At 50.5% G+C, this 11,706-nt stretch overlaps 1 protein-coding gene across 1 annotated transcript in view; it reads left to right on the forward strand.

Annotated features, from left to right (window-relative positions):
- Ifngr2 (interferon gamma receptor 2) overlaps positions 1–11,706 on the forward strand; it is an 18,669-nt gene that overhangs the window by 2,794 nt on the left and 4,169 nt on the right. The window contains exons 2-4 of the mRNA XM_021184980.2: positions 5,215–5,347; positions 8,536–8,729; positions 10,503–10,651. Of these exons, the coding sequence (XP_021040639.1) occupies positions 5,215–5,347; positions 8,536–8,729; positions 10,503–10,651 (476 nt within the window). The remainder of the gene's footprint in view (positions 1–5,214; positions 5,348–8,535; positions 8,730–10,502; positions 10,652–11,706) is intronic.

Here is an 11,706-nt window from a genome sequence, read left to right on the forward strand (position 1 = left end):
CTCTCTCCCCCCCCCCGTTTCTCTCTCTCTTTTGTTTTTTGTTTTTGTTTTTGTTTTTTTGAGACAGGGTTTCTCTGTATATCCCTGGCTGTCATGGAACTCACTTTGTAGATCAGGCTGGCCTCGAACTCAGAAATCTGCCTGCCTCTATTTTCTCTCTTTTAATCTTCATATTTTACTGCCAGGAAGAGACAAATGATCTAGGGAGAAAAAAACCCACTTGCTGTGGGGATTTACTAAAAAGAATCACTTCCTGGTTCTGACTGAAGGGTGAGGACTGTTTATTTCCCTGTCACTTTTAAGTTGCTGGAGGTGAGGTCATTGGTGTCAGGTATGATTCATGTGAGGCTGACCATAGAGAGAGGCTAGAGAGAGGCTAGAACCAGGGAGTGGGTATAGCCTTCAAAGACCTGCGTCCGCCGATCTGTTCCTTCATGCAGGCCCTGCACTTACAGGCTCCACAGCCCTCAAAATAGCCTCACAGGCTGGAGACCCGGTATTCAAAGCCTGTGGGGGACCTGTCAGCCCCTAACAATAATGAGACTCCCACCAGGCCGCAGTATTTGCTGTCGGGTAAAGGGCCTCACTTATCTGGAATCCTGCCTTGAGCCACAGGATCCCGCAAGCCCCCACCTGGGCCTCGGTTCCCTCATAAAGGACAGAACTCCTTCCCATAGAGCTGTGAGAGGCAAACCCAAGATCCGAAGTAAAAAGCAAAGCTGAGGAGATAGCTCGGTGGTGGCTACGAGCACTCACTGCTCCTGCAGAGGTCTGGGGTTTGGTTCCCAGCGCCCACCCACCCACCTGCCCTCCTGGCACCTGCAAGCACGTGGTACACATAGCCACACCCACATACACATAAATAATGAAGCGAAAGGCCCAAACCAGACAGCATAATCTGTCTTTTGTTTTTGTTTTTAAAGATGTGATTAGTTGGGGGTTTAAGTTGTTTTTTTTTTTTCTTCTGGATGGTGAGATAGATGCTTGCTACCAAGGCTAGTGACTTAACTCTGAAATCTAGGATCTGCAGGAGAGAACTGACTTCCACAAGTTGTTGTCTGTCTCTGTCTCTGTCTCTCTCTCTCTCTCTCTCACACACACACACAAATTAAGAAAAGATGTCACATTTAAGATGTGGCTGTTTCTTAGTTTCTGGTTCCCATGGCTGCCTTGCAGGTAATGAGAGCTGGTTCCAGAGACAGCTCGTTGGCACAGTATTCAAAGGCTCTGTCCTGTCACAGATTAGCCTGCCTTCTTCCTCAAGATGCCTGAGTTTGTGCCTGTTAGGTTACATGAGAAGTGGCAGGTTCCTAGGCAGATGGTCTTAAAACTGGCAGTCTATTTTGGCATTTCTGGGTTGTGTCCAGTATAATCACAAGGGAGGTGGTTTCAGGACAATCTAGCCAGGGTAGGGCTCTTCCAACTGCAGCTCCTAGGACCACGGCCTTTGCCCTTGAAACACCTGCCTTCTCTGGCCCGGAGCACCATAAAGACACTGTATCTCCTATGGGGGCAAAAGCTCCCAGACCCTAGGGGACTGTGCAAAGCTCCTCCTTTCCCCGTGCGCCTGTGGCCTCTGAGTCACGAACCACTAATGATAAGAGCTGCTGGGTGTAGTCTGTTTGAACGGCTCCCTGCACCTCAGCCCTGTACAGGTCCCTCCATCCTGCCCTTCCTGCTTCACCCGTGATGTGCCTGGGGTCGAGACACTTGAGACTTGATAGATTCTTCAGACTAGGTCAGGTGTGCAGCCACACAGTCCAGCGCCAATGGCAGCGTCGTCCCCACATGCCTGCCTTCCCTGTTAGCATGGACTGGAATCCAGTGCATTCTGTCAGGCAGTTTGGTCCCAGGGACACAAAAGTAACAGGGGTCTTTAGAACCATCCGGAGAAGGTCAGCACCCCTGCCCTGGCCTGTGACACGAGACAAAAACCACGGGCCAAACATAAAGCAAGGAACAGAGCGCCTGGGCCTTGAGTGGGTTCTGTTCCATTTTTTTTTCATGGTTGACAGCTGTCTGTCAGCGCAATGCTCGTTCTCCACATCTTCTGAGCCTGCTGTTCCAAGCCCAGAGAGAAAGCACCCCTGAATCCCTCAGCACCTCAACTTCTCAAAGTGTCTGCGTGGCACTGAGAAGTAACTGATGGGCAGCTGTGAAAAGAAAAATTGTGAGCAGAGCCTACAAAGCACACAAACTTGCTCCTTCCACAGAAAGACTGTACTGAGGGCGCACAGTGACTGGTCTCCAGACCCAAATGCCTTATCCAGAGGCAAGCACACAAGACAATAGCAGAGGAGCCTCTCGAAGGACTCCAGTGTGAATCACACTCTGGAGTACAATTGGAGCAAGACAGTAGAGGTGAGAGCAGGTTTATACGTTTACCCCAGGGCTCAGTCTGAGTGACAGCAGGGACGCTCCCTAGAGAGGAAGCTGCAGAGCAAGGTCCCAAGTACGGCTGTGCTGTTTCCCAGGAGCAGAGAGGGTGAGGTTCCAGGACAGGCCATCCAGAATGTGAAGAGGGCTATCTGGTAAAGTGTTTTATGGTGTGCGGACGGTCTCTGGCACTTCCCGGAGGAGTCCACAGTTCTGAGACTCATTTTCTTCAGTGAAGAAGATTAGATAAGGTTCCCAAGAAACTCCCGGTGGAGACAGAGCCTTGCTGTGTGAAGCTGTCCTTAGAGCCAGTCTGAGAACTCCATCTTGCCAGGTCAACTCTATTTTTTTTTTCTTCGAGACAGGGTTTCTCTGTGTAGCTCTGGCTATCCTGGAACTCACTCTGTAGACCAGGCTGGCCTCGAACTCAGAAATCTGCCTGCCTCTGCCTCCCAAGTGCTGGGATTAAAGGCCAAATTAAAGTGTTGCCCAGCCCAGGTCAGCTTTTTGTTGTTTGTTTTTAAGTGTTGGGCATCCAGCCCAGGGCTTTGAGCCATGACGTGAGTGGTGCGCAACTGAGTTCCACCCCCACCCCCACTCCCAGCCCTGTCGTGCGCATGCGAGTAGAGCGAAGTAAAATTCCCAAGGTATGGCTGAGGGGAAGATCTGAGGGAGAGTACAGCCGGAGGCATCCAGAGGAGTCCGGAGCAGGAAAAGTAGTAGATGAGCATGGCTAGCAGACTGGACCAGGCCAAGAAGAGAGGAGATGAAGAGTGAGGAAGGCCCAAGAGGCCCAAGAAAGCGCATAGCCCAAATGTCAGGACTACTTAGGGATGAGAAACTGGGGGCCAGAAGCCACTGGAAGCCAGTGAGCTGGAGGTGAGCTGAAGTTTAGGATCGGGTGAGCTGAGCTGAGGGGAGCTACAGGTCCTGAGTGGGCCTGGAGGCCGCAGACACTTGGTATGCTAATAGGCACCACAGTTAAGCCATTTGTCCTGAGTCTCTCTTGTATCTGAGAACCCTGACAGAAAGCTTGCCCCTTCCACATGTGGTTAGAGTAAGATTCTTTATAACCCGGTCCCTTGGCCTCCCTCTCCTAAATGGATGTTTACATTGTGAGAATAGGAACCCAGTAGAGGAAGAGAATATTCTTTCTGGTTCCTCCGGAGATGTGAGAGATGGTGAGAGGGAGGTGTGTTAGGCAGAATAATGTCCTTTAAAAGATGTCCAGGCACTGATCCCCGGACCTTCCGGATATGTGTTCTGACAGAAGGGGCTTTGCTGGTATGACTGAGTTGAAGATCCTGACATTCTAGACTCTGGATTCTACCCTACGTGGACTCACGGTCATTAACAGGGTCCTTGAAAGATAGAGTAAGAAGGAGAACCAGAGGGAGGGTAACACAAGGCTGACTGGGCCCAGCATTGACAGAGAAAGGGGCCACAAGCCAAAGAATGCCACTAGCTTCCAGAGCACAGAAAAGGGAGGTGCCCTGGCGACTCCAGAAGGAACAGGGCCCCCACCCCCAACCCCGCTGCCATCTCCACCCTAGGCCTGCTTCACACACCTGACCTCAGAGGGATGATAAGTGATAAATGCCGTGACATAATTGAGATGATATGTCTCGGTTGGTAAAAGCTCTTGTGTTTGGGGGATGTGCTACAGCGCTGGCAGAAACCCGATGAGGGCAGGAAACGCTGCTGTCTCTGAGATTTGTTGATGGGTGCCTGACTTCCCTGGCTTCTGCCAAGCCCTCGTGCCTGCCCTCCGCCTCATTGCTTTGCCCCCCTCCCCGCCCCGTTCCCCTGAGGCCTGTGTGAATGGTCTGCAGTGTTGAGCAGCCGGCATCTCCCAGAGGTGGAGGCGCTGGGTAGTCTGTGGATGGACGGTGACAGCCCGGTGGCGGTGCGCTGGGGTGGGGGGTGGGGGGGCTGGAGGCGCCTCCGCACCCTTCTTCTGACTTGGAGGGGCTCTCTGAAAACATGGTTTGGTTTATGTTTCCTGCTTTCATTTCTGGAGCCGCATGTCTTCCTTCCCACCTTCTAAATATTTCTCGTTAATCTTTCCATCAGAGAAAGTGTTACACGACGATGTCTCTTTTGAGGGAAGGTTCCAGTGTTTTCAGTCTCTAGCCCAACCCGCCCAATATCTGCCTGTGGCGATGGTTGGAACTGGTCTCATTGGGGAATCTGCTACCTCCCCCCGCACCCCCCCCGGGAATGTGTTCTTTTGTGATTTGTGGCTCTCAGGGCTGGGAGGCAAGTTAAAATTGAACATTTCCTCTGTGGCTTCGAACCTGGGGTGCAGAAAGTTATCCAGATCCCAGCGATGGGATGCTGAGAGCTTTTGAGGAGCAAATGATGTCTGATCTTGTCCACATAGCAAGGGCCTTGGGGAGTGGACTGACTGATTTGGGGCATCCGCATGAACACATGCATGCAGGGTCATCTTGGCACTCTCTGGGCTTCGCAGATGCTCACTCTATGGGGGGGGGGGTCTGTTATTGGTTAGAATTAGGGTTACTCCTGTAGAAAGATGGAATTTTGGGCAGCCCACAGTCAAGTGGGATAGATGTGGGAACCCAGAGTAGTCTAGACTGTGGTCCCCACGACCTAGAGGGTGACCTAAAAACATGTCTCCCATAGTGCCCTCCTCACAATCAGGCCCAGGAGGGGGTGAGTCAGGGAGATCAGCTGCTCTTGTTTCGGAGCCAAACTGCAGCCAGAACTGTGTTGAATAAATGACTTTGACAACAGGCACTGAAACATTGTTTTAATTCAGTATTTTCTTCTTCTCCCCTGCCCCCTTTCCTCCTCTTGTTCCCTGTTCCTCCCAAGACTCTTTTTCCCAGCTTGCGGCTCCTCTGAACCCAAGGCTTCACCTGTACAATGATGAGCAGATTCTAACTTGGGAGCCGCCACCTTCCAGCAATGACCCGAGACCAGTGGTCTACCAGGTGGAATATAGCTTGTAAGTGGCTGGTGCTCTGCGGGTGTCCTTGATGCTCTGCAGGAGTCCTTGATGTTCAGTGGGTGTCCTTGCTGGGTGAGACCTGTTGGGGAAGTTGGCTGGGAGCCTACCGTGAGATCCTGACCCCGGGCTTTCAGCATGACTATGGTGAGACCCCCTATGCACTCAAAAGCTTCAAGGACAGAGATCTCAACACCTCCTGCTCATCCAAGGCGAACTTAAGCCTGGCTGTTAAAGAGCAGTGGCTGCTGGGACCTCCTTTATTGGTGACACTTGATCCCTTTGCTCTGTACAGAGCGAGGGTTCTCTTCTGCCCTGGAAAGGCAAGAGATAGCTTTCAGGTTTATAACCTCAAAGTCCAAACTGAGCCTACTGAGGAATGTGTTCTGCATACTACAGTGAACTCTCAGTTTCTCACCTGGTTTACTGTTCTGAATAATCGAGTGTTCACGCCCTTTGTGCTGCCTCTCACCTCAGTTGCAGGCCACCGCTTGATTTGCAAAGCAGTATTCACTAAGAAACTGCTCAGTCAAACAGTTTTGGTTTTTTGTTTTTTCTTTTCTTGGTGACATAAGTTAGTTGAAGATCAAGCTGAAAACACTGGGCACACGGTTATAAACAAAAGCTGTCTTAAGACGAGCATTCCTGTTTGGCTCAGATAGCTCTGGAGCTAGAGATCCTCCTGCCTCAGCCTCCAGGAGGAGCTGAGACTCCGGCCGGGCCCATGACACTACACTCTGAGCTTTGTTTAAAAGGCTTCTGTCTTAGTCAGGGTTTTACTGCTGTGAACAGACAGCATGACCAAGGCAAGTCTTATAAAAAAACAACATTTAATTGGGGCTGGCTTACAGGTTCAGAGGTTCAGTCCATTATCATCAAGGTGGGAGCATGGCAGCATCCAGGCTGTCATGGCGCAGGCAGAGCTGAGAGTTCTACATCTTCATATAAAGGCTGCTAGTGGAAGACTGACTTCCAGGCAACTAGGGTCAGGATCTTATACCCACACCCACAGTGACACACCCATTCCAACCAGGTCACACCTATTCCAACGAGGCCACACCTCCAGATGGTGCCACTCCCTGGTCCAAGGATATACAAACCATCACAGCTTCCACAGAGCTTTGTATTACAGGCTCACTTCTTTGACGCTAGGGTTGGTTGGTTGGTTGTGGGGTGTGTGTGTGTGTACGCACATGTGTGTGCAAGCCTCTCTCACACACATACACACATGCACATTCACATACGCACACAGCCATGTGGAAGCCAGGGAGCATGGCAAAGTGCCTTCCTTAGTCCCGCTCCCCGTATTTTTGGGGACCGTCTCTCAGTGAACCCAGAGCTCTCCAATTCAGCTAGATTGGCAGACCAGGGATCATCCGGTTTCTTCTCTCCACACCTGCCCCACCCTTCTCCACTCCTGAACAGTGCCGGGGACACTGGGGTTTTACAGGTTTGCTTGGATGCTGAGGGTCTGAGCCCAGGCTGACAGTTTAACAATCGTCATTTCCCCAGCTCCCTTCCTTTCTTTCTTCTTAGTAAACATTTTGTATCTTTTTAAATCAGGGGTTGAGGTTGGTTTTAGTAAGAAAAGCATTGGTAAACACTAAAGCAGTCTGGTTCCCCACCCTCACCCCCTCTGCTGCAGGGCTCGGCTCTCAGTGAGCGGAAGAGGTCTCTGGGTTTGTTTGGCTTTAAAAATCAGTTTTCTTGTTTGAGTTTTTTTTTTTTTAACTGATTTTGAGACTAAGATTTAAAAACTGTGTTTGTCTGTGGTCAAGCATGACTGCCATTGTAAAGGAAGGCACCCCCTTAGCTTTTTATGAAGGTTGTGGTAGCAAAGCCAAATCTATAGGAGAGTCTGGTCGTGTCAGGCTAGCAGTTAAAATCCACCATCTCGCATGGCCAGCGTGCGCTCGCACGCACAACACGTGAGGTAACCTCTGAAAGCAAAGGTCCAGAACGACCCTGTGCACAGTGTAGAGAGAATCTCCCGTCTCTTGCACTGCATGGCATCACCGTGTGTCAAGAAAAAGCCGACTGCCTTTTAGCAAGAGGCAGGAAGAAATACGTGAGGTGGAAGAGGGTAGAACTCTGGGAATCCATCAGAGGTGCTGGAGATAGCAGCGGTAACCAGCCAGCCATGTGGCCTTCAGAATAGAATAACCGGGAACTAAGCAAACAGGAATGAGCTAATGTTTGTGGCCTGGGCATTTAGTCATAATTAAGTCTCCGGACGGAAAAGCTCTGGCTACAGCCTGGAAGCCAGGTGATCCCCCCTGATGAGTAAACCTTAGACGGAATTGGTGGCGCTTGATGAACCGTACGATTGAGCCGTGTTCATTTCATTGTTCATCTAAATGCAGCCAGAATCATCTTATTTTTACCCTCTGTACGCAAAGGGATTCCTTCCCTCGGACCCCCCCTCCCCATAAATCTGTCTTCCGAGAAACATTCTTAAAAACCATTCTGAGATGGGTGGTGGTGGCTCACACCTTCCATCCCAGCACATAAGGGCACATAGAAATAAAACACAGAATTTTAAAGCTTTAGAGGAAGAAAAAAAAAACCCATTCATTCTATATCTTGAATGGACCTGTCACAGAGGAAGTCACAGAGACCAGGGGTTCATAGGTCTCCATATGAGATGGTTCCCTTTGGGCTGAGGGAGCCTGTTGAGGCAGACGGTCCCTCAGTCACTGCCGCTGACTGAGGCTTCCGGGTGAAGAGAGGTGGGGAATCACTATTAATGGATACCAGATGGGGGTTTGGAGGGGAGGGGTAAGTAAGAACATATTTTAAAAATCGGTCACAGCCAGGCTGTGGTGGCTCACGCCTTTAATCCCAGCACTCGGGAAGCAGAGGCAGGTGGATTACTGAGTTTGAGGACAGCCTGGTCTACAGAGTGAGTTCCAGGACAGCCAGGGCTACACAGAGAAACCCTGTCTCGAAAAAAAAAAAATCGGTCATACTGGTGGTCTCCTAACCTTGTGCTCACCCTGAGAGCGTTGGACACTTGAGTAGGCGTGGAGTATGACCTAATCTAGCCAAGAGTTTCTGTATGTGACCTTTGCCCAAAAGATGAATGAGTAAGCGGGTCCTCGGGGGGTGGGGGGAGTTAATGTCTCTAGAGAACAGGGTTACACGAGAAGAGAGAGTTCTGTGAACTGAGATCTTGTTTTCCCTCCCAGCGTCGATGGCTCTTGGCATAGGTTGCTGAAGCCGAACTGTACGGACATCACAGAGACAAAATGTGACTTAACAGGAGGCGGCCGCTTGAAGCTTTTCCCACACCCATTCACAGTCTTCCTGCGGGTGCGAGCCAAGCGAGGGAACCTCACTTCCGAGTGGGTGGGGCTGGAGCCATTTCAACACTATGAAAACGGTAAGAGAACGTGGGAAGAAAGCCTTACAGGGGCCAGAGAGACAACTCAGCCGTGCCCAGCACTCTGGCTCTTGCAGAGGACCGGAGTTCAATTCCCAGCACCTACATTGGGGAGCTTACAACTGTCTGAGACTCCAGCTCCAGGCATCTAAACACCCTTCTCTGGCCTCCTCGGGCACCCACACTCACACGCAGATAAATAAAATAGACACACCTTTAAAAAGAAATGTCACCGTCCCAGGTTTTCTCTGCATGCTTCTTCAGTGATCAGTATGGAACCCACCCTAGGCCTTGGTCCTGGCGCCCATCCTAATACACCAGAGACAAATGGTGAGGTTGTCAGAGACCACTGACCTCAGGCTGATGCTAAAGAATAGGGTTTGCTGCACCAGGCTCTGGGCTCTAAATCTGACCCCACGCCAGTTACTGTAAACAGTGTTTAATGGGACGGCAGTTACTGTAAACAGTGTTACAGCCATATTTGGTTTTCTTTGCTATGCTCCTGGGGAGCAGGGACCTGATACCTCCCTCCTAGGCAGGCTGTACTGTTGAGCCCCCATATGCACACACACACACACACACACACACACACACACACGTGCACGTGAGAGCGCTGGAATTCAAATATAAGACAACAGATATGACCGCTGTCTACATAGTCCATTCTGTAGTAAGCAGTAAGTGTTTTGGCTGGGTTGGTTTGTTTGTTTTTTGTTTTTTAAGAAGTATAATCCTAGCCTGGCAATGGTGGTGCACGCCTTTAATCCCAGCACTCGGGAGGCAGAGGCAGGCGGATTTCTGAGTTTGAGGCCAGTCTGGTCTACAGAGTGAGTTCCAGGACAGCCAGAGCTACACAGAGAAACCCTGTCTCGGAAGAAAAAAAAAAAAAAAGTGAGCCGGGGGTTAAGGGTGGCACACACCTTTAGTTGCAGACCTTGGGAGGTTGAGACAGGCAGATGTCCATGAGTTCAAAGCCAGCCTAGTCTACAGAGTGAGTTCCAAGCAAGACAGAGCCACACATTGAGAGGCCTTGTCTCAAAAAAAAAAAAAAATCAACTGTAGAGGAAAACTCAGTGATGCGGTAAATGTTAAACCACACCGTCACTTAGTCCTGTTTACCTACCTGTAACATGTCTCGTGTTCCACGTGGACAGGGTAGACTGGGATCCTCGTATGAGGCAGAGCAGGCGGTGTCTTTTCCCCTCACTTAACATCATGCTCTCCAGATCCACACACTTCTCTGCAGATTTCAAACCTTGCGCATCTTTTCCCCCCTGAATGAAAACTTCGCCTCCAGCTTACGTTTCTGTTCTTGTCTCTCTGGGATTCCGAAGCCTGCTGTGATTCGGGAGGCTTTGCTTGCAGTCAAACAACTCCCAGCTGAGAGACAGCAGCTCAGCTGGACCGATCTCGAAGGCCTTGAGCAAGGCCAAAAACCCTTGCAGAGTGCTGCACAGCCCTCCCTGATGGGAACGGGAAACAACGTCCATGGAGCCCTGATAGATCCTGGCTCAGAGGGCCTTTCAGCAGGGCCAGTCCTGCACCCGCCAGAGCCCAGTGGGTTCTGCAAGGGCCTCTCCTTCTGCTTGGATGCTGGCTCCCTGGTAAACCTCGTGTTCAGAACGGGCATCTGGGTGCAGCCCATTGTGTGTGTAAGTGTGAACGTGTGTGTACACACAATGTTGATATGTGTGGTGTTTAATAGGCACACACAGCGTATATGGGTGCCTGTGTGTCACTCATGTGAGGTCTCTGTTTGTGATTCCATTTCAGTTACTGTTGGACCTCCGAAAAACATCTCGGTGACCCCAGGAAAAGGTTCCCTCGTCATACACTTCTCCCCTCCCTTTGATGTGTTCCACGGGGCAACTTTTCAGTATCTTGTCCACTACTGGGAAAAGTCGGGAACCCAACAGGAACAGGTAAGGACCCTTTTCTTCTTTGTTTATGGTTTTTTTCTCTTTAGAGTTTTGGTTGTTTTTTTTTTTTTTTTAAGATTTATTTTATGTATATGAGCACACTGTAGCTGTTTCAGACACACCAGAAGAGGGTATCAGATCCCATTACAGATGGCTGTGAGCCACCATGTGGTTGCTGGGAATTGAACTCAGGACCTCTGGAAGAGCAGTCAGTGCTCTAAACCACTGAGCCATCTCTCCAGCCCCCTAGAGTTTCTTACCCCGAAGAAAGAAGAAAGATTTCCCACATGAGACAGGAGACTAGGGTTGCCAGTGTCTCCTGGAGCTTGGACCCTGAGCCGGTTCTAGTCCTCCTTGCTGTCCTGAGCCCTCCTCAGCCAGAAGGACCTGACCCCTTTGGCGTCATCCATTCCTGCTGTCTGGTTCCATTCATGGATTTTGCTAGTTCGGTGGCTATAATGGATTTGCTGTATCTGAACCTTGGGGAGGTCTAGGGACCTGTTTTCTTTTCAAACAATTTAGATAGTTAGGCCTGGCAGATGGCAATAGACTTGTGATGTGCTTTCAGTTACTGTCAGCACGGGAGCAGCACCCAGGACAAGGCCAGCAGAAGGCTGAAACAGCCTCAGGCAGTTAGGTCCAGACTATGTGCTCTTAGACCTATGTGCTCTTAGCCGTAAAGGGGTTAGCACATTTCACTTCAAATCACCAGCTGTTTGGGAACTAAAGGGACATTGCAGGATGCTTGTTCTCTGTTATCTAACCCAAGACACAGATGGTTATTTTATTGTCTGTGTGTGAGGGTGTGTGTGCACGTAGGCTTGCAGACAGGTCCACATATCCATGCTTGTGGGAGGAGGGGGGCCAGAGGGTGACATCAGGTGGCCTCCTCTGTTGCTCTTCACCTTATTTTTTTGAGACAGGGTCTTTCCTGGAACCTAGAGTTCACCATTCATCCAGCCTGGCTGGCCACTAAGCTCTGAGGATCTGCCTGCCTCTGCCCCCCAGTGCCTGCCTCCCCCCCCGTGCCTGCTTCTGCCCCCCAGTGCCTGCCTCTG

The sequence above is a fragment of the Mus caroli genome, chromosome 16, assembly GCF_900094665.2.
Source record: "Mus caroli chromosome 16, CAROLI_EIJ_v1.1, whole genome shotgun sequence".
NCBI lineage: Eukaryota > Metazoa > Chordata > Mammalia > Rodentia > Muridae > Mus > Mus caroli.